Below are 22,087 nucleotides of genomic sequence, written 5' to 3'. Positions count from 1 at the left end.
TGACACGCCGTGATGTTCTGGAAAACTGCTCAACTGCTCGCTCGCTCACTCTTACCGCTCTTTTAGCGCTCCATTAACCTGGATCACTCAGTGAGTGCATGTTGTTTACACCACAGTCGACAATGTTCCAAGCTATGTCTCATCGATCTGCAAATAATCGAGTCTAAACCTGGGAAAACTATTATTTACTCCGTCAGGATACAATGACACACAATGAAACAGGTCACATAGTGTAACCACCCGATTCCCTCTTGTGGGGCCCTTACGCCACGAGGGCGGTCGAGTAGTCTTGTGGTTAAAGCGTTCGCTCGTCACGCCGAAGACCAGGGCTCGATTCCCGACATGGGTACAATGTATGAAGTCCATTTCCGGTGTCCCCCGCCGTGATATTGCTGGAATATTGCTAAAAGCGGACTGTGACTAGTGAAAGCGTTTAACGCCTACATGTCTATCGCTCGATGTTACTACTTCCATTGGTTTGTGGACAGTTGTGACCGAACTTGAAACATATGTATACCGGTCGATAAGTACTTTCATTGGTTTGTAACCAGTTGCCACCGAACTTGAAACATATGTATACCGGTCGATAAGTACTTTCATTGGTTTGTAGCCAGTTGTGTCCGAACTTGAAACACATGTATACCGGTCGATAAATACTTCCATTGGTTTGTAACCAGTTGTGTCCGAACTTGAAACACAGGTATATCGTTCGTTTAAATAAAACGCTTTCAACAAGTTTCAAAAAGCCAGATACATTTTGTATTCATTTACAACGCTTGAAATCGGCGTTGTGTATCTGCAGGGACCATGTGTAAAGTGCACCGCTTTTGCAGGTCAGCTGACTGCTCACATGACATCACTACTTCGGAGGTAAACAATGGCTTCATCAGTGGGTACGGGTTTACGTTACAAAGACAAAGTGACTATCGTAACAGGCGGTTCGAAGGGGATAGGCAAAGGATGTGTAGAAGTGTTCGGTGAGTACATTGTCACTCCAGTGATAGCAATCTGTTTAGATTTTGGAGTGTATCAAGCGTTGATGCCGAATCGTACTCTTGCTGCAAATGCCTTTCCTAACATAGACCTTAGACTCGACTGATACGCAGCGACATACGCCAACTGTCGCTCTACACCGCTCTTGCCAGCTGACGATCAGCTGATTCTCCTGTTTAAGTGTCTTTGTCTTGCAGGTCAATAATAGCTTCCCAACATAAGTGAAATAGATCGGTATAGATAGCATGGTATAATGCATTATAGCATTTGAAAATGTGGGGTGTTCTGAGATTATCATTACGATTCTAACTTATAGGGGATTCTGTCCTGTTTCAATGTTTGTAATTTGTGTGGCGATTTCTATTTAAAATGTGTACGTATTCCACCGTTTGGTAGCTCTCTGCGGGCTTTCTTTGCTAGGTCTGAATATCGTTTCACACTTTATATAAGGACATGGCTCAATTATGACAGGCTCCGCTATCATGCATGATAGCTGAACTTGAAATTAAGACAAGAGATATTATTGGATGAAATGGTCGCGGATGTGGAGGTACTGGTGGACTGCAGAAATGAGTTTAACGTACCCCTGTTAAGCAACCCCAACTGCTGCAACTTCTGCCTTGCAACATCCGTTGCCAAGCAACCCATGTTGCTTACCGATGCAGCATCCCCTGCCTTGCAACAACTGTTGCCAAGCAACCCATGTTGCTTACGGATGCAGCATCCGCTGCCCTGCAACAACTGTTGCCAAGCGACCCATGTTGCTATGCAGCTAGCGCTGCCAGGCAAGTACCATTGCCAAATCATGAGCGAGGGCAACTATTGTTGCCAAGCTGACCATCCACTGTAAAGCAGACACTAAGCCATCTGCTGTAAAATTGGATAAATTGGTTCCTGCTGTAAAGCGGGCAACCCTATCCTATATAATTTATAAGATTTGGGATGTATCCCAAGACGCCAAATGTAACTTGTAATGCAGTCCACCAGCATCCCGCCCATCCGCAACATTTTATTCGTGACGACATCATTATATCCAAACATAATGCTCCTCTAAAGTTCCATCAAATTGACAACTGCAAAGCTTGAATACTTGGAATTAAGGATAACAGGGTGGGTGGGTGCAACAAATTATAGATGAATGCGAGAATATAACTATGTGTTCAAAGCTGAAAGCTGGAGAGCAAGTGCTGCGTGAGCTGATGTCACGCTACAAGCGGTCATAGAAAATATAAACAAACGCTCCTATACCAAGAGCGGATCTAGGCCAGAGACGATGGCACCATGCAAATCAGCACGTAGCCGCACGGAATGAAGGTATTTAGCTGTAATAATATTAGCAATGGTGCCAAGCCTGACATAAAGACATTTAGTTCTAATCACTAAATGCTATGAAGTCCATAATATTCCAGCAGTGACGTGGTTGCCTGGGCCAGGTGATCCATGGGTCGATAACATGAGCAAACAAGGTGCTTTGCTGTACAATTGCGATTAAAACTAATGCTGCTCTACAACTGCAAGCTGTTTGCTAAAAAAAAAATTCAGTGAAGCAATCAATGAAAGCAAATGAAATAAAAAAAGTTGCTGTGTTCAAATGTAATTTTTTGTTGTGAGTTGTCATTCCCCGAAAAGGCGACTTTGCTTGTCGTAAGAGGCGACTAATAGGATCGGGTGGTCAGGCTCGCTGACTTGGTTGATGCATATCATCCTATCACAATTGCATGGATCGATGCTCATGATGTCAATCACTGGATTGTCTGGTCCAGACTCGATTATTTACAGACTGCCGTCATATAGCTGGAATACTGCTGAATAAACCCCCAAAAAACCATTCCCGAACAGCATGGGACTCTGCAAATAAAATATCAGTCATTGATTTGTCTGGTCCAAACTCGATTATTAACAGGCCAATGTGATACTGCTGGAATATTGTTCAGTGTGGCATTGAACATTGAACATTGAACATTGAACAACAAACAAACATAAATGCTAGATATACCTCTAATATACAATGGTATGGAACCAGTATCACACTACAGTACTTCCTCTTTCATTTCAGTGAAGAATGGATCAAATGTTGTATTCTGCTGCAGGGGAGGTATGTTGTCAACAAATCATTCAGTCTTTTTTGTTTGTATTTTTGTTTTATGTCAATATCCCAATTTTTGCTTTAACAAATCTTGCGCTTGAGGGGAAATGCAAAGCTGGATAGTTGCTGTATTTGGATGGTTGACTGTGAACATGGTGTAGGGAAAGCTGCATGTTAATTGGTTTTGGATGGTTGACTGAGCGTAGTGAAGGGAAAGCTGCATGTTAATTGTATTTGGATGGTTGACTGTGAACGTAGTGAAGGGAAAGCTGTGCATAAATAGTGTTGGATAGTTGACTGCAACAGATAGCTGGGAACATGAAGAATGAACAGCACTTGGATAGATACCTGCGAAAGGAAAGGTGTCTGTGAACAGCACTCGGGTAGATACTTGCGAAAGGAAAGCTGTCTGTGAACAGCACTCGGGTAGATACTTGCGAAAGGAAAGCTGTCTGTGAACAGCACTCGGGTAGATACTTGCGAAAGGAAAGCTATCTGTGAACAGCACTTCAATGGCTGTCTGCACTTCAGTGGCCACTTATAGTTAACCATGGTAGCATGGATGGTTGACTGCCATTAGTGAGTGAAGTACCAGTTACTTTGATAAGCATCTCAGTTAACCAATGCATGACCACTTAAATTTGCTGTGTAGTACAATCTACTGACTACATTACATGTGTTTATAGTATCATATCGTGAAAATCAGTATTGATGACATCCCAGGATTGATAGTTATTGAAGCATCAGTATGAGGGTTTAACCAATGTTTTAACAGAATTTGACAGAATTAATCCCTCATTCCCCGCTTCCAAGCAAAGACTCGCACGCTTTTTCTGAGTCAATGGAAGTGACGTGACATAGCGCAAGATAACCTCAGCTCATTCGAACAACTGTTTTCTTTCAATTTGGAATTTGTTTGAATTCTTTTACATTGTCATCTCCAAACATGTCGGTAAGATGAATTCGTTGTGGCAGGATCACTCGGGGTACATGGGGTTTTATGCATCCCTTGTTAGGTTTTATACCACAAACTCCATGTTCCCTGAGTGATCATGCTACAACTTAAAATACTCGTGATCAATCTCTGGCATATTGCCAAGAGCTAGATAATAATCAGTTCAGAAGCATGCCTCCTTACTTTTCACTGAGATTGATAATACCTTTTTCAATTTCTAAATCCATGAACTTGACGAGTCCGACTGTGTATTAAGAACGTTTAGACATGTTCATTTCACAGGCTTGTCCAGTTTATTTGCCCAAAGTACTTTTAGACACTGGCTTCATGTAATAAACATCCAGATATTATTGTAAAAAAAATATGATCTCAAGCAACACCATTTTTGCCCTTCAGGCAATGGGAAATTATTTTAAGTGTGCCTTTACAACTTTAACTGTAGTGCTAGTGGCTAGGGCTGGGACGAGTCCAAATTTATGACCTGCGTACCTTACCCTCTATTACCCGACCCTACCCGGGTACCCACTGTCAGTCTCAAGAGTTGGGTATAAAATGTCTGATTGGGAATTATTTTACGACAGCCCTGGCAAAAAATATTTAGATACATGTATCAGAAGATCAGATCATGCATACACTGAAGTTGACTGAAGCTTTTTCTTTACTCCAATATATACATGTCAAAAGGAACGTGCACATCGTCAGAAAAAAATGCGAACATTAGTGACTTTTAGTGTAACCACTGAGTTATAGTGAGTTTTTGTCATTAAACAATATATCACATGACCAACCACGGGTCCGGGGAGTACTGTGGGTACCCAGGTCTTACTCAGGACCAACCTGACCCGAGTACCTGAGTTACCCATCCCATCCCTACTAGTGGCACGCTAATACAAGGAATTACGACCAGCGTGATCAGTAATGTAAGTTGTCGAGGTGTGGTGCAGAGTACATTCAAATGATATCACCCATACCAAGGAGATAACGTGATTGATAAAGACTTGATAATACATAGCATTGCATACATATTTATCAGGTGAAGAGTTCAGGACAACACCTGACAACATCCCTGGCCCGCAGGTTTGTGCGATGTCAGTTTGCCGTGCCGAGCTGGCCAGTCCGCTGGCTGTTGGTTGGACTGTGCCTTGTTCTTCGTGATCCCTGGCTTGTCAGTGCATGGCTTGCCAGTGCATAGCTTGTGTGTTTCACTCAAGTGATACGTGTTCGGCATTGTGTATGATGGATATTATCTATGAAAAACAAGATGAATCATGACTTATCGTGGTCTGTGTCAGTTCCACACTATATACATTGTTGTTATTAATTTATCACCATAAACACTTTCAAATAAACAAACTTGCCAGTTGGACAGCCTATTAGTTTAAGCGTTTGCTTTCACACCAAAGATCTGAACCCCCCCTCCCCCACAAATGAAAGATTCCGCCACTGAGGGGAATCCCCTTACTGGGGTTAAAACGAATTCCCAGTGTTTGACCTGCTGCATAATTTCAACGATCATGGCGATGGGGCCAACGCCCAGTCTGCCTCTTTAATACATCACTTCTTTTTTCTGTCTGCTCATCCATTTGATTACTGCATCTACAAATTACCGTGTTCGACGTAATAAGCGCCCACTCTAATAAGCGCCCATGGCGATATTTGCTGATATATTAGAAGTGAACAATCCCAATTAGCACCCCTTCTGATTGATCAATGTACACCAGACTTATTTATTCGTCTATAATACGCACTCATGTGTTATATGCACCCTTAATTATGGGCAATTAATTTTTGGAAAATGTATCTGTCGTGTATAATACGCACAGACTTTTCTTTTGTTTCATTCTAGGCTGTTAGCATAAACCAGGAAATTTACGATCTATCAACTCTGTTTTTTTTCCACCAAATTATATTTTAATAAAAGCCCCCTATTTCTAATTTTGAGAGTGCCCTGGGCGCTTATTACGTCAAATACGGTATGTCTCTTTAGTAACAACACTGATGAATACTCAGGGTATTAATCCCTGACAGGCATTTATTGTGTGGAACAGGCCCAAGGGCAGCTGGTGTTTTATGACCCAAAAGGGATGTTAACTTAGTAATAAAAAAATATTTACCAATTGTTTATTGTTATTTTTTCAAAATGTCAAGGTCAAGGGTAATTTCACAAGTTCAACAATGTATGCAATGTTGTTATTTTTGTAGGATTAACAGAAATAGCAGAAACAGTATTTGTATAACGGCTGAGAATCATAAGATAGATAAACGTGGCAAACATATATATAGCAACCAATGAAAACATTTGTCACCTCTGCACCAGTAGCTTTACACCCCCAAATACGTTTGTTTTGGAAGCCAATTTTGGAGTGTCCGATTTCAGCACTTTCACTTGGATATTTAAATACTTTCTACAAAAGTTCAGAATGTTTTTCTTTTGGACATTGCCTATGTCTAGGAAAATTGATATTCGCAACGAAATCGTAATCCTTTATTTTCACTTCACTTGCCCTTTTAATGAGTTTTGATAGTACATGTACTTATCTTTCATTGTCAATACTGAATGATACCTTTTTATGCTGAATATTGTCTTTTCATTATTCATTCTTCTGTGTTGTTTAGAGTCTGAGGGGAGACAACTGGAGCAAGAGCTGAATGCAGTGGGTCCCGGAGAGGCATATTTCGTCCCATGTGATGTGTCTAAGGAAGATGACATTAAGGTGGATTCTTAGTTGTGGCATAGTGTAATTATTCTCTAAATACAAACAGGTCAATATTGTTTAGCTTTTTGTATTATGAGAAAAGAATTGAACAGTAATTTGTACAGGGAAATACTTCTGGCCGAGACAACCGGGATTCGAACCCACGATCATATGTTTCTGGCATGCCCAAGGACGCAACTTTGCTCAGTGAATTGCGGCGCCTTGGATGACTGAACCACCCATGGCCACCTTGCCCTGATGATCATTGCTAGTGCAATCAACCATTTGTTTAGTAGGACAAGGCTGTATTAATACAGGGTGTTGTATTACACCTGAAATATTGCTCACTGTTGCCATAAACTACGTTTTCTCACTCACTGTGTGATGCCCAGAATGGGCCAAAACATCTTCCCGAGGCAAGCGAGTTAACTGACATTAAAAGTCCAGTTTCCACCCTTGCCAAACTAGGCTGGTATTATGGAGTTACATTTTAGCTGGACTAACGAGTCTATGCATAGTCAAATCAAATTCGCGCACTGAAATCGAAATATGGTTCCTAACCTGCCGTGCAGATTTCGGTCGATTGCAAGATTTGCAAAGCATGTTCGCCGCCAACTCGTTGTCAGCAGATATTTTCCAATTCTTTTCATGTTTTTAATCAAGGTGCTCATGTGATTTGAAGCATTTCGCGATGTAAGACTCGTTTTATCACAATAGAGATCTTGATTATCAATCAGATCGTCTTGACTGGGCGCCACCATTTTGTGTGAAGCAAACGCATGTGATACGAGAGGTGGAATCTGATTGGTCCATAGGAAAGGCTTAGAAGGGACATAACTCATAATAGCCACTGGTGGCGCTACGATCGAGCCCATTAGTTCCAGCCCAGTTTGGCAAGGGTGGAAACTGGACTTTTATAGTCATTTAACTCTCTTGCCTTGGGAAGATGGGGCCAATAATGTGATGTCTTTGTTCCCATTATTTGATAATTTACTGCTGCCAGACAAACTTACCCACAAACTTTGTTGCAGAACCTCATTGACAAGACTGTAGAAAAGTATGGTCGGATTGACTGTCTCATCAACAATGCCGGAAGCCGTGAGTTGCATCTTTTGCTGTATCATCAAGTGGTTGCTAGGGCTGGGACGAGTCCAGATTTACTAGCTGAGTACTCAACGCCCCATTACCCTACCCTAACCGGGTACCCGCTGTAGGTATCAAGAGATGGGTACAACATGTCCGATGGGGAAACGTGTGACCATAGCCCTGGCAAAATATATTTAGATACATGTAAAAAACAATCTGGTTATGCATACACTGAAGTTGACTGAAACTTTATCGTTATTCAAATATATGAAATTCAGAGGGAATGCATGCGTATTTAGAAAGGAATGCGAACATTAGTGACTTGTAGTGTGACCATGGAGTTGTTATTTTTGTCATTTTACAACATATCACCTGACTAACCACAGGTCCAGGTAGTTTGGGTATATAGTTATACAAGGAATTCCAATCCGTCTGTCTGACAGTGCATCTGTGTGTCCGATTTCTCGTAGGCCTGAATGCTATATTATAATTATGATGATTATTTACACTGGTTTATCAGCTGACTGGAAGCTCCGAATGTCGTTGTAGAGTTGACTGGTTTACATCACAAGCTCTTAACATCGTAAGGATGATATGGAGTATATCATCAACTTTGAGAATAATGCAGCATTGATTTTCTTCCAGATCCACCCCACCACACAATAGACGAGTTCAGTGGTGACGACTTCCGGAGTCTGCTCAACCTCAATCTTGTCAGCTACTTTCTTGCTGCAAAGGTGACCTCCAAAACCCAACATTGCATATTTGAAAACAAATTGAGCCTTTAATCACTAGTAGACAGGAACTACATTCACCTATGTTATTAGTAGTGGGACAATACACCAATGCACCGGTGAATCGCGATTACTACTTAATACAACTATCGATCACAATCGTACACTAACTAAAAAGTATCTATTCTTACCTTAAATGTATTCTTTAATAAATGTTTCATCAAACACTGATTACAAGTGAAAATGAGTAGTGAAAACGTACATACAGTCGAGTCTCGTTAATCCGACACTTGTTAATCTGACAATCGGCTTTATCCGACACAAATGATGGGAACTGATTTAATCAGTGCTATTTAGACCTGTTATTCTGACAGTCTCGCACTCCAACTCCGACTCCTAATTTGCAACGAATTGCTGAAATCACTCATTAATCAGTCTCGTTAAACTTAAGTGGTTGCAAGATTAGAAAACATATTCCGCTGACAAGGTAATACAACAATATGAATATTTTATTTTTCCTTTTCCTATGTGTTCGTATCGTTATCTTTCGTGTAGTTGTCCAATTTTCGATCATGAACGTTTGTACTACCTAATTTCGTTTATCCGACATACTCGTTAATCTGACATAATCATATGCAACCAACAATGTTGGATTAACGGGACTTGACTGTATTTTCATCCATTGCGCCATACTTGACACTGCCAACAGTAAATCGTTAGTGTGCCAGGTATTTGGCCATCCTTAAGTAGTCAATTTGTTTGTGTTGGTTGGTTTAGTGGAACAACATACATGACAATACTGTTTTGCGAATGAGGTTTTTTAGTGTTTGTCCACACTTGGTTATTTACAGAAAGCATGTTTGATGTTAAGTTCTCTGTTTTTAGTATGCTCTGCCTTACCTGCGGAAAACAGAAGGAAATATCATCAACGACTCCAGCTTGGTGGGCCAGATCGGACAGACCGGAGCGGTCACCTACGTTGCTACAAAGGTTGGGATGTTTTACATTATTACCCATATGGGCTAAAATATGCAGTGTAATATCTTTTTGATATTTGCACAGAGTGCAATTGGTGATGCTCGAAGCTGATTGGTCAGTTAAACAAAATTCAATTTTCATTCATCTTCCCGAGGTAAGTGAGTTAACTGACTATAAAAGTCCAGTTTCCAACCTTGCCGAACTAGGCTGGTATGGAGTTACATTTTGGCTGGACTAACTAGTCTGCATAGTCCAATCAAAATCGTGCACCGAAATCGAAATCCGGTTGGTAGAGTGTCATGCAGATTTCGGTTGACTGCAGGATTTGCAAAGCATGTGCACCGCTAACTCGTTGTCAACAGATATTTTCTAAATCTTTTCATGTTTTCAATAAAGGTGCTCACATGATTTGATGCACTTCGCGATGTAAGACTCGTTTTATCACAATATAGATCTTGATTATCGATCAGATCGTCTTGACTGGGTGCCACCGTTTTGTTTGAAACAAATGCAAGTGATAGAGAGGTTGAATCTGATTGGTCAATAGGAGAGGCATAGAAGGGACATAACTGGTAAAAGCCACTGGTGGCGCTATGATCGAGCCCAGGAATTCCAGCCTAGTTCGGCAAGGTTGGAAACTGGACTATTAAAGTCAGTTAACTCTCTTGCCTCGGTAAGATGTTTTCATTGGACAATGGGACTATTTTTCTCTGGTTGCGTTCATTCACAAATCCATGACATCCATTCACATGTTTTATGTGCTACTGTCTCACTGATTCCAGATCTTGAAGACAAGAAACAGTTTCAAATCAATAACATGAGTTCGCTTTTAAATCAGCAAAGCATTATTTCACATGATTTTCATTTTACAATAAAAACCCAAACTACGTCTGCCTTGTTTGTAAACAAACATCATTTGACACCTGTCAAAAGTAAATGACCTGTTTAAAGTGGACGGAGATCTGACTGACAGGAATAGTTATTCGTAGAGTAGTATGTCAACCTCTAAACACATTTAATGACTTTGTTGTTAAAACTGCATAGGGCCAGATTAAAGTTCCATGAGTCATACTGCCTGTGTTGCCAGAAACTGTTTCTAGTGCGTCATGATCAACACCACCCGGTTTGCCGCCAGCATCTTTGTTGGAAGACTTGCTGTTTGACTAAGTTTTCAACCACCCGAATTAAAAAAACAGACGGTACAGACATTTTTGCCTTTGTGAACGATGATGAAATCGATAAGATCCTAACTGCCAATGAAAATGAAACATACTGAAAAATACCTAACTTGACATGAATTAAGTACAAATTTATACAGGAATGCTTAATGACACAAGAAAGGTACTAATATTATTCTTTGTAAATTTTTCATTTCGGAATGCAAATCAGACGGTTCAGAATTTGAACCTTCTACTTTGAAGGGGATCAAGGGTAGCATAGAGCGTTATCTTAGCGATATGATTATCAACGTCTGCTCGTGATATCAATGCACTTTGCTAAACTCAGGGAGGTTTTGAAATCATAACAAAAATGATTAAAAATATAAGGAAAAGGAAACTTTTTTCAAAGTTAACCTACTTTTCATAACTTTTCTCTAACAAACATGACTTCTGTACATTCAATCTATATTGTTGGTACAGATTTTGGCATTTTTTCGAATAACACATGAAAAAAATGAAAGGTTTTGGGTAATGCAGTTGGATTGAGTGGACAGTGTTTTTTCACACACAGATTGATACAAAACAGCTAATTCTTGATCGGCGACATTGTCGGCATGGGTACAACAAGAATGTACCAAGGTAACTAACACAACTCACTCACCAACTTGGTGACTTGAGAGGAGCAGGCAGCAAATACTGTTACAGCAACTAAGGATGGGTGAATGTAATTTGATAATTGGTTGTTGTGTAATTTATTATGAAATTGGATAACACAGCTGAATGTGTCCTCCACTGGGATCCAGGGAAGACTTGGCTCCCAGTGCCTCATGATTGTTTAACAGGTGAGCTGAGGACATTGGGTGGTCAGACTCGGTGTCTGGGTGATTGCATGTCACTGTACCCATCGTCCTGGGACGTTGCTCATTCTGTCAACCACAGGTTTGTCTGGTTCAAACTCAATTATAGACAGGCCACTTACTCACTCGCTCACTCGCTCACTCGCCCACTCACTCAACCACTCACTCAACCACTCACTCAACCACTCACTCACTCAACCACTCACTCTTTTTTTAATATTTACATGTTGTTGGGATACAGCTGCAATATTGCTGACTGGCACAAAACAACAGGCAAACAACACAATCAAAAGATTAGGCTTTGATAAAATATTTGTTATATTAAGGGATGACTGTTTTGTGAGATTGTGTATATGTTCCAGGGAGGAATCAGCGCTATGACCAGGGCGCTAGCGGTAGATGAAGCCAAATACAACGTCAGAGTCAATTCGTAAGTATAGGATTTTCAGTATTTACACAGAACAAATTGTCCAACATTCATTACTATGGTTTTATATGATTTACTGAACACGCTGGCTATCACAGCTATTCTAAGACAAAAGGATCAACAGCAACTCCGGAATATATCTTGGTCAGTGAAACTGTTCAGCAGGTTCCGAGGCATATTTCAACAAACTTTGTGTAACCACATGTATGGTAACTAAAAACGCCCTTTGCCTTTGAGTGAGTGAGTGAGTGAGTGAGTGAGTGAGTATGGTTTTACGCTGCATTTAGCAATATTCCAGCAATATCACGGCGGGGGACACCAGAAATGGGCTTCACACATTTAAAAGAATGCACACAATGGGGTTTTATGTTCCACCACCCGTACCAAGACGTTACCATAAGCATGTACTCAACTTCATTCTGTTATTACACTATCTGGTTGTAAAAAGTGAACGGTGTAAATCTTGAATAATGTTTCATACCTATTTCATTTTTTGTTGTTGTATTGTTAATAAAAAGAAGTAACTGTTACATAAAATGGGCCTCCACCCAGGGTAGCAGAAAGCCCATGACATAGCACAACTTATCAGTACATCTTAGATTTTTTATGGATATAAGATACTTCTCACTCACACATTCACTCTTGTAATACAAATAATCTGCATATGTCAAGTATGTATAAACTGTTAAAGCTTATATATCATATTGCTGTGCTGGAAAGTACATGGTCTCAAACATTAAAGTCAAGTATAAAACTCAAATTAAAATGAAAGCTGCTCCTCATTTTCAAAAAGTTTATGATACAGCATCCAAGCACAATAGGGGGCGGTCGGGTAGCCTAGTGGTTACAGCGTTCGCTGGTCACGCCAAACACCTGGGTTTGATTCCCACCATGGGTACAATGTGTGAAGCCCATTTCTGGTGTCCCCTGCTGTGATATTGCTGGAATATTGCTAAAAGCAGCATAAAACCATACTCACTCACTCACTCCAAGCACCACAGAATTTCTGCTATCTTGTCTTGAAAGCAATGTCTTTTTCAATGTTCTATCATGAAAAAGCTTCCTTTTTTATAAATATGAAAATACCGTTTTGTATTTTGAAATTTGCATCTATAAATATAGCCACTTGGAAAGCAGCTTTCTCAGCGTTGCGGTACCAGTTTCAAACTTGCGACTTCCATTCCAGACTATGCTTTTAAAATTATTTTGAATAAGTCATACAGACTGTAACAGTTGTTTTGTGTTGAGCTTTAGAAGTTGCATGATAAGAAAACATATTCCGTTAACAATGTAATATAACAATAGGAATATTTCATTTATATTTTTTTATTACGTGTTTGTATCTTTATCTATTGTGTAGTTGTCCAATTTTCGATCACGAACATTGATACTACCTAATTTCGTTTATCCGACATACTCGTGAATCCGACATAATCATATGCAACCAACAATGTGGGATTAACGGGACGTGGCTGTATTTTGACTTGTGGAAAAGTTTCCAAGCCGCAGAGGTCTACAAGCACAAATATGGAAAGTGATCCTTTTTGGTTAGGACTAGTGCCCTCGCAAAATTGTTTCGCAATTTATGTCTCCAATGTTGCCCAAACTTGTAAAATGCCTTATCTACCTCACAGTAAGACAATGATTTTCAGTATATTAGACTGATCTTTTGATAATGATAGCATTTATCCCAGTAGTTTCTCAAGATTCCCAATGGTTAATTCTGACTCGATCGCCGAATGAGAAGGACGACGCCATATTTGTTTATGAACACTGAAAGTAGTCCCTACTTGACCTTTGATATTTGCATCTCTATCCGCATATGACCCCAACAGATATGGTTTTTATCTGTTGGCTTTATCCTGCAGAGACACCTACCAATTATATCATAAATATAGTAAACTTCGCTTATAACGAACTGACTCATATAACAAACTTATGTTTTAGCCCCGGCCGTTTATTGTATATATGCTGTATATATGCTTATAACAAAATACGATTATTACAAACTAAAATTAGTGGTCCCTTTGAGGTCGTTTTAACCGTAGTTTACTGTATATCATAAATGCCATACAAAGTCATATTTGTTGTAGTTTGACTATTATATGTCCCCATATAGTTTTAGACCACCTCCGTGGTCTAGTGGTAGAGCATCTGCCCGGAGAGCGGAAGGTCCGGGGTTCGATCCCCGACCGCGTCATACCAAAAGAGGTTAAAAGATGGTACTTGTTGTTACCCTGTCTGATGCTCGGCATTAAGGGGCTAAAACAAAGACTGGTTGGCTCGGAGTCAGTATACTGTGTCTGAGTGGGGTATTAATGTTTAATTGCGGCATGGTATCTTTGAGCTAGCACTATAAATCGGCATCAGTCCGGACTAGTACAAGCAGCCACACAAACACACACACGTACATGCACGTCGCTATATAAGTGCAATAATCTTGGACGCGACGTTAAACCCCATTTCACCTCACCATGCTCACCTCACCCATATAGTTTAAGACGTCAAAAAAGGAAAGTTCATGGGAAGCCCCTGAAGGTGACTTGTGAAACTGTTCCATATATACAAAATATCTGGCAATATTTCAACGTGCAATGTCAATGTTATTATTATTAAATATATATAGTATTAAGCTGCCATTAAAATATCACAATATTGAAATATCTTTAGCACAGCCGGCATGTTTTCTCGAGAGGACAACCAGTTTGTATGTAAACATAATAATAATTTGGCTTTCTAAATGCTGGTTAGTTTTTTACAAAAACAACCAATCTGGGATTAAGAGTAACAAATTTTTACTATGTTTTTCACCTGTTCAAATTTTTCTTTCTGATTTCCCATGCGTGCCATTAATGGTTGCTGGGAAACTAAGGACCAGTTACTAAGGAAGAAGCTTGTGCACTTCCCTTACAAAATAGTGGAAGAAGTCAAGTAAAATGCATACAGAATTTTGATGTGGAGATGTTTGTACTAAAATGTTGGATATTAAAGCCAAAGACATTTGAAACTACTAAGCACACTACCGAGTTTTCATCCAACAAGTTTGGTCTCTGTGACAGGTTTTCTCCTGGCAATGTGTGGACCCCAATGTGGGAGAATGGTGCCAACAGCGAGAAGGACCCTCAGGGATGTATAAAGGCAGGTGAAGATGCACAGGTGAGAAGGACCCTCAGGGATGTATAAAGGCAGGTACAGATGCACAGGTGAGAAGGACCCTACAGGCTGTATAAAGGCAGGTGCAGATGCACAGGTGAGAAGGACCCTCAGGGCTGTATAAAGGCAGGTGCAGATGCACAGGTGAGAAGGACCCTCAGGGCTGTATAAAGGCAGGTGCAGATGCACAGGTGAGAAGGACCCTCAGGGCTGTATAAAGGCAGGTGCAGATGCACAGGTGAGAAGGGCCATCAGGGCTGTATAAAGGTAGGTGCAGATGCACAGGTGAGAAGGACCCTCAGGGCTGTATAAAGGCAGGTGCAGATGCACAGGTGAGAAGGACCCTCGGGGATGTATAAAGGCAGGTGCAGATGCACAGGTGAGGGGGACAACATGGCTGTATAAAGGCAGGTGCAGATGCACAGGTGAGAAGGACCCTCAGGGATGTATAAAGGTAGGTGCAGATGCACAGGTGAGAAGGACCCTCAGGGATGTATAAAGGCAGGTGCAGATGCACAGGTGAGGGGGACCACATGGCTGTATAAAGGCAGGTGCAGATGCACAGGTGAGAAGGGCCATCAGGGCTGTATAAAGGCAGTTGCAGGTGCACAGGTGAGAAGGACCCTCAGGGATGTATAAAGGCAGGTGAAGATGCACAGGTGAGGGGGACCACATGGCTGTATAAAGGTAGGTGCAGATGCACAGGTGAGAAGGACCCTCAGGGCTGTATAAAGGCAGGTGCAGATGCACAGGTGAGAAGGACCCTCAGGGCTGTATAAAGGCAGGTGCAGATGCACAGGTGAGAAGGGCCATCAGGGCTGTATAAAGGTAGGTGCAGATGCACAGGTGAGAAGGACCCTCAGGGCTGTATTAAGGCAGGTGCAGATGCACAGGTGAGAAGGACCCTCAGGGCTGTATAAAGGCAGGTGCAGATGCACAGGTGAGAAGGACCCTCGGGGATGTATAAAGGCAGGTGCAGATGCACAGGTGAGGGGGACAACATGGCTGTATAAAGGCAGGTGCAGATGCACAGGTGAGAAGGACCCTCAGGGATGTATAAAGGTAGGTGCAGATGCACAGGTGAGAAGGACCACATGGCTGTATAAAGGCAGGTGCAGATGCACAGGTAAGAAGGACCCTCAGGGCTGTATAAAGGCAGGTGCAGATGCACAGGTGAGAAGGACCCTCAGGGCTGTATAAAGGTAGGTGCAGATGCACAGGTGAGGGGGACCCTCAGGGATGTATAAAGGCAGGTGCAGATGCACAGGTGAGGGGACCACATGGCTGTATAAAGGCAGGTGCAGATGCACAGGTGAGGAGGACCACATGGCTGTATAAAGGCAGGTGCAGATTCACAGGTGAGAAGGACCCTCAGGGCTGTATAAAGGCAGGTGCAGATGCACAGGTGAGAAGGACCCTCAGGGCTGTATAAAGGTAGGTGCAGATGCACAGGTGAGAAGGACCCTCAGGACTGTATAAAGGCAGGTGCAGATGCACAGGTGAGAAGGGCCCTCAGGGCTGTATAAAGGCAGGTGCAGATGCACAGGTGAGAAGGACCCTCAGGGATGTATAAAGGCAGGTGCAGATGCACAGATGAGAAGGATCCTCAGGGCTGTATAAAGGCAGGTGCAGATGCACAGATGAGAAGGACCCTCAGGGATGTATAAAGGCAGGTGCAGATGCACAGGTGAGGGGACCACATGGCTGTATAAAGGGGGTGCAGATACACAGGCGAGAAGGACCCTCAGGGCTGTATTAAGGCAGGTGCAGATGCACAGGTGAGAAGGACCCTCAGGGATGTATGAAGGGGGTGCAGATGCACAGGTGAGAAGGGCCCTCAGGGCTGTATATATGGGGTGCAGATGCACAGGTGAGGGTGACCACATGGCTGTATAAAGGGGGTGCAGATGCACAGGTGAGGGGGACCACATGGCTGTATAAAGGGGGTGCAGATGCACAGGTGAGGGGGACCACATGGCTGTATAAAGGGGATGCAGATGCACAGGTGAGGGGGACCACATGGCTGTATAAAGTGGTGCAGATACACAGGCGAGAAGGACCCTCAGGGATGTATAAAGGGGGTGCAGATGCACAGGTGAGGGGGACCACGTGGCTGTATAAAGGGGGTGCAGATGCACAGGTGAGGGGGACCACATGGCTGTATAAAGGGGGTGCAGATGCACAGGTGAGAGTGACCACATGGCTGTATAAAGGGGGTGCAGATACACAGGCGAGAAGGACCCTCAGGGATGTATAAAGGGGGTGCAGATGCACAGGTGAGAAGGACCCTCAGGGATGTATAAAGGCAGGTGCAGATGCACAGGTGAGAAGGACCCTCAGGGCTGTATTAAGGGGGTGCAGATGCACAGGTGAGGATCGCCCACAGGGTTTACAGGAACTTATGGATGAAATTAAAAAATCCTTCATGTTGAGGGACCTTTCGTTTAATATGATGTGTGATAATACCATGTTGCAGCATCTTTCTTTCTGATCAGAGATAGGACAGGAAGTCAGATGTAACATTTACCACTCTGAAGACAAATGCTTCAACAATCAAAACAAGTATGTATCTGAGAATGAACCACTTAGTGGGTCGCTCTTGTTCCAGCTTCTGGGCAGGTTTGGCACCGTCGAGGAGTGTGGCCAGGCTTGTCTGTTCCTGGCAGCAGAGGGCACCTTCTGTACCGGCATCGATCTCAACCTCTCTGGCGGCGCTGAGCTCAACTACGGCTTCAAGAACATGAGAGAAAGGACTGGCATCTTCCAATGAGTGTGCTGCACTTCTATATCATAGCTCTAGCTTCTTGTCAACGCTATTCCACATCATTCCCCTGTATGTGTCTTTCAATTTAAATCTTTACATGATTACCTTATATGTGCAATCAAAACAAGTTTCATATGAGTATAGTTAATCTGCCATGACTTGGTATTGCAACCATCTTCCCGAGGCAAGGGAGTTAACTGACTGTAAAAGTTCAGTTTCAACCTTTGCAGAACCGGACTGGAATTTTTGGGCTCGATCGTAGCACCACCAATGGCTATTACAAGTTATGTCCCTTCTATGTCCCTCCTATTGACCAATTAGATTCCACAGCTGAAAACAAAATTGCAGGGTCCAGTCAAGACGATATTGACTGATAATCAAGATCTATTTTATAATAAAAGGGGTCTAACTTCATGAAATGTATAAATGTGCAAATCGTATGATCAACCAAAATCTACACTGCAGTTTACTGATTGGACCATGCATAGACTTGTAACTCCAGCCAATATAAAACCCCATAATTCCAACCTTGTTCGGTAAGGGTGGAAACTGGACTTTTATAGTCAGGGGACTATACACCTTGTTATTTCTAAGCGCAATGGCATCTATAAGTATATCAATATTTGTGACCAACCATGAGATAAGGGACCTTACGGGTGAAAAATCACATTTTGACTTTTCATTATAATTTAAAACTACAGCATCTTCGGAACACAAAAGTACAATTCACAAGCTTCAATTCATATTTTTACAGAGAAACAAGACATCCCACACATGTATTTTCACTGAAGAAAGTTGACGTCAAATGTCTTTATGACGTCACAGCACAATTGTATCCTAGCTCCAGTAAGGTCCCTTTTCTCCTGGCGGGTCACATTTGTGTTCTTTGTGGGTTTTCAATTGTACAAATCCAATCGAAATTTCCAAATCGTGGTAAAGAAATTAACTTGGCACTGAGGAGTGAAACATTCTGACAAGCATATATGTATTTCGAAATCGAAAGTATGACTGGGAGTTTCAATTGCCAAAAATATGGCTGCAATAATATATTGATGTGGATATTTTATACATTCTGTTGTTTCTGAGCACCATGGCATCTACGCTTGTACTATCGAGGGTATATTTTTTAACAGTACATGTGCCGGTATTATGTTGCTAAGATCGAAATTTCCAAATTCAGATGGTATAGAAATATAGCTCAAATGTTTTAGAAAGCTGTTCTCATTGGTCAATGAGCTGGTACATGTAAAGTCAAACTTCACTCTCCCGTGAAGATTCCCGGTTAGAGATGGTCTACAGCAACTCATGCTTGTCGTAAGATCGGGATCGGGTGGTCAGGCTCGCTGACATGTCCTATCTCAATTGCGTAGATCGATGCTCATGATGTCAATCACTGGATTGTCTGGTCCAGACTTGAGTATTGACTGACCGGAATAGCTTGTATATTGCTGAGTGCGGCTTTAAACAACAAACATTCAAACATACAAATAAACTTCGCTCATGTTTCTTCTGACCTGGTACATGTGGTATGACGAAATCTGTTTTGGGTAAGATCATGGCTTATAGTTGACAGGTCATTTGTTATATGGTGGGTTTGATATGTTGTTCACTCTAGTCAGAGACCTAGTGAAGACCAAATATTTATCATGGCTGTGTGATAGTTTAATGTGTGTTGTCATCAGTTATTAGTTATGTGTATCATTAAGCCTAAATAAGGCTACAAAAATAATAGTCTTGGTTCTCAGGCATCGCCCGCATCATCATATGGTCCACAGCACGTTTCCTTTTTATTTCCATTTCAAACGACCCTGGCAGTGAAATGCTTACAAAAATTACAATACTTAAAAAATATTAATTTTTTTTATTACATACAAGCTTGAACAACCAAAAATATAACAAAAAACGCCGCCCGCCTGCACTGTATTTTCAAAAGCCATGGCCTGAGAACCAATTCTTTAATTTTTTTTTAGTCTGAAGTAAGTGTTATGCAATTTTTAAACATACTGGAATATGCTTGTCTTGTTGTTTTTGTACAGATTCATCAACTGCTGTATGTCATCTATGCAATAGGTTTAAAATGTGTGATATATTCATATGTGATCAAATGGTAGCTGGATATCATTCACTTCAGTATTGACTCTTGGGTGGATATTCTTGCCACAAATATACGAGCAGCTTGGCTTCCTGTGACTTCAAGCTTCTAAGTGGCGGTTGGGTAGCCTAGTGGTTAAAGTGTTCGCTAGTCAAGCTGAAGACCCCATAGCTGTCAAGCCCTGGATGTCTAAATGAGTGAGAAGCACAGGTGCAGGGGCTGCAAGCCCTGCTGGGTGGACGCAGGGTGCAAAGCCCCCCCAGCGAAAACTGGTTTTGAATGATTTTAAGACCATTTTAATGGCCTTAGAGAGCATGTATTCTGAAAAATATGTTTGTCAAAAATGAAAAGAAAAGAATTTGGAAGTTGGAATTGAATTAATCTTGTATCGTACTTTGCAGACCCTCGATATTTTGCCCCTTTCGGCTTTCAAAACCCTTCATCCTCGCTCATGTTGTATCTCATGTCAATATATGATCAAATATGGCGCGCGCTGATTCTGGACTGGTTAATTAGTGTGGCTAAGTAATTGCGCGAAAAGGGGAAAGAATGAACCCAGTCTCGCCCTGTTGGTTGCAATCGCGATAAATTGAAAGAGAAAAGTGTTTCAAAATATATTTTTATCTACATTTTATATGAATGCGTGAGAATTTCCCAACCTTGCGTGTGAGCGTGACATAGGTGATAAATGCGTGAGACTCACGCGAGATGCGTGAGAGTTTACAGGTATGAGACCCGGGTTAGACTCCAGACATGGGTACAATGTGTGAAGCCCATTTCTGGGGTCCCCCCGCCATGATATTGCTGGAATATTGCTAAAAGTGGCGTAAAACCATACTCATTCACTCACTCAGGTTTCTATGTACGAGGCCTTTTGTCAGACTTAATTTTGTATTCAGGGTGCCTTGATGCCTTCAGTGACAACTGTTTTATCTCTTGGTTTACACATTTTTGGTGAAAACCCTTGTCGATGGGTGAAGAAAAATAAAGATAAACATCTATCAGATATGATTAGTCCTTAACAAATGGCCATGTGGACAGTGTTTAGTTTTTCAGGAACCCTGAAGTTTAATATACTGAAGGTACAATGATTTGTATTTCAATTGGGACAGGTTCATCTTTGACAAAATAATAGAATGGTGCTGTTCATATTTTACTCTTTTTCCACTTTCCATATTTTCATGGGGGCATGGCTGGCCCTGTCATCTGAGGCGTTGCAATTCTCTGTGCAGAGTTTCTTCCCTTGGATGTTTGATTTAAAGTACTCATGGAAATGAAAAAACCCTGTTTTGCTGGATTTAATAATCGACACAAAGCATTACGTAGATGTAAATACGAAATAACAAAACAACTGGAAAAGTACTAGTCTGAATTTGCTAGTTTATCTCAGAGCTCAATACAAAATGTACTTTACAGGAGGTAATTTGTAGGCACTTTCAACATTCAAAAATAAAACTAAGTCCAAATTGACATGGCAGAAACAGGCTATAGGCATTATGCAAATTAGCCTGGAAAAAAGTTATCAAAACAACAATAAAAATAACAGCTATGTTTATGTACATAACAATAATGACATGCAAGTTGTTGTTTGAGAAGGGAATATGTTACTTTTACGTTCTGATATTTTGACGATGATTAACTATCCCACAATGCCACTCACAAATCACTAACCACTGACAAATCACATGCACGTGGGTTTCAAGCACCTGTTTTCACCTGTCGTCAAGGTATCATAGGTCATGGACATTCACCTTGGTCTACTAACACCTGGTTATGCTCAGTTTCACAATAGTCTGTTTTGTTCATATTTTTACACACTTTTACGTGTAAAAAGATATAAAAACCTTTGATACACTGTATTTGTGCCAAGGCCCAATTAGTACTAATTGAGTTGTTTGAATATTTATATATTTTGTATATTAACTGCATTTATTTAAAATCTGAGATCGAAAAAAACAGGGGTTTTTCATTTCCGTGAGTACTTTAGTGTAACAGTGTTGGATTAAATGTAACAGTGTTGGATTTATTGTAACAGTGTTGGGTTAAATGCAACAGTGTTGGGTTTAATGCAACAGTGTTGGGTTTAATGTTACGGTTTGACCAGTA

General features: G+C 41.3%; 1 protein-coding gene across 1 annotated transcript; it reads left to right on the top strand.

Annotated features, from left to right (window-relative positions):
* Positions 1 to 827: 827 nt before the first annotated feature.
* LOC124116027 (17-beta-hydroxysteroid dehydrogenase 14-like) lies at positions 828 to 20,936 on the top strand. The gene is made up of 9 exons (XM_046477227.2): positions 828 to 977; positions 3,050 to 3,088; positions 6,651 to 6,748; positions 7,762 to 7,828; positions 8,462 to 8,553; positions 9,436 to 9,540; positions 11,908 to 11,975; positions 15,032 to 15,128; positions 17,734 to 20,936. The coding sequence occupies exons 1-9, from the start codon at positions 878 to 880 to the stop codon at positions 17,893 to 17,895; spliced, it is 828 nt and encodes a 275-aa protein (XP_046333183.2). The 5' UTR covers positions 828 to 877; the 3' UTR covers positions 17,896 to 20,936.
* Positions 20,937 to 22,087: the final 1,151 nt, after the last annotated feature.

The sequence above is a fragment of the Haliotis rufescens genome, unplaced genomic scaffold (genome assembly GCF_023055435.1).
Source record: "Haliotis rufescens isolate VD_foot unplaced genomic scaffold, xgHalRufe1.0.p SCAF_6, whole genome shotgun sequence".
NCBI classification, from domain to species: Eukaryota; Metazoa; Mollusca; class Gastropoda; order Lepetellida; family Haliotidae; genus Haliotis; species Haliotis rufescens.
The sequence above is the reverse complement of the archived record's forward strand: the minus strand, read 5'-3'. Positions and strand labels throughout refer to the sequence as shown.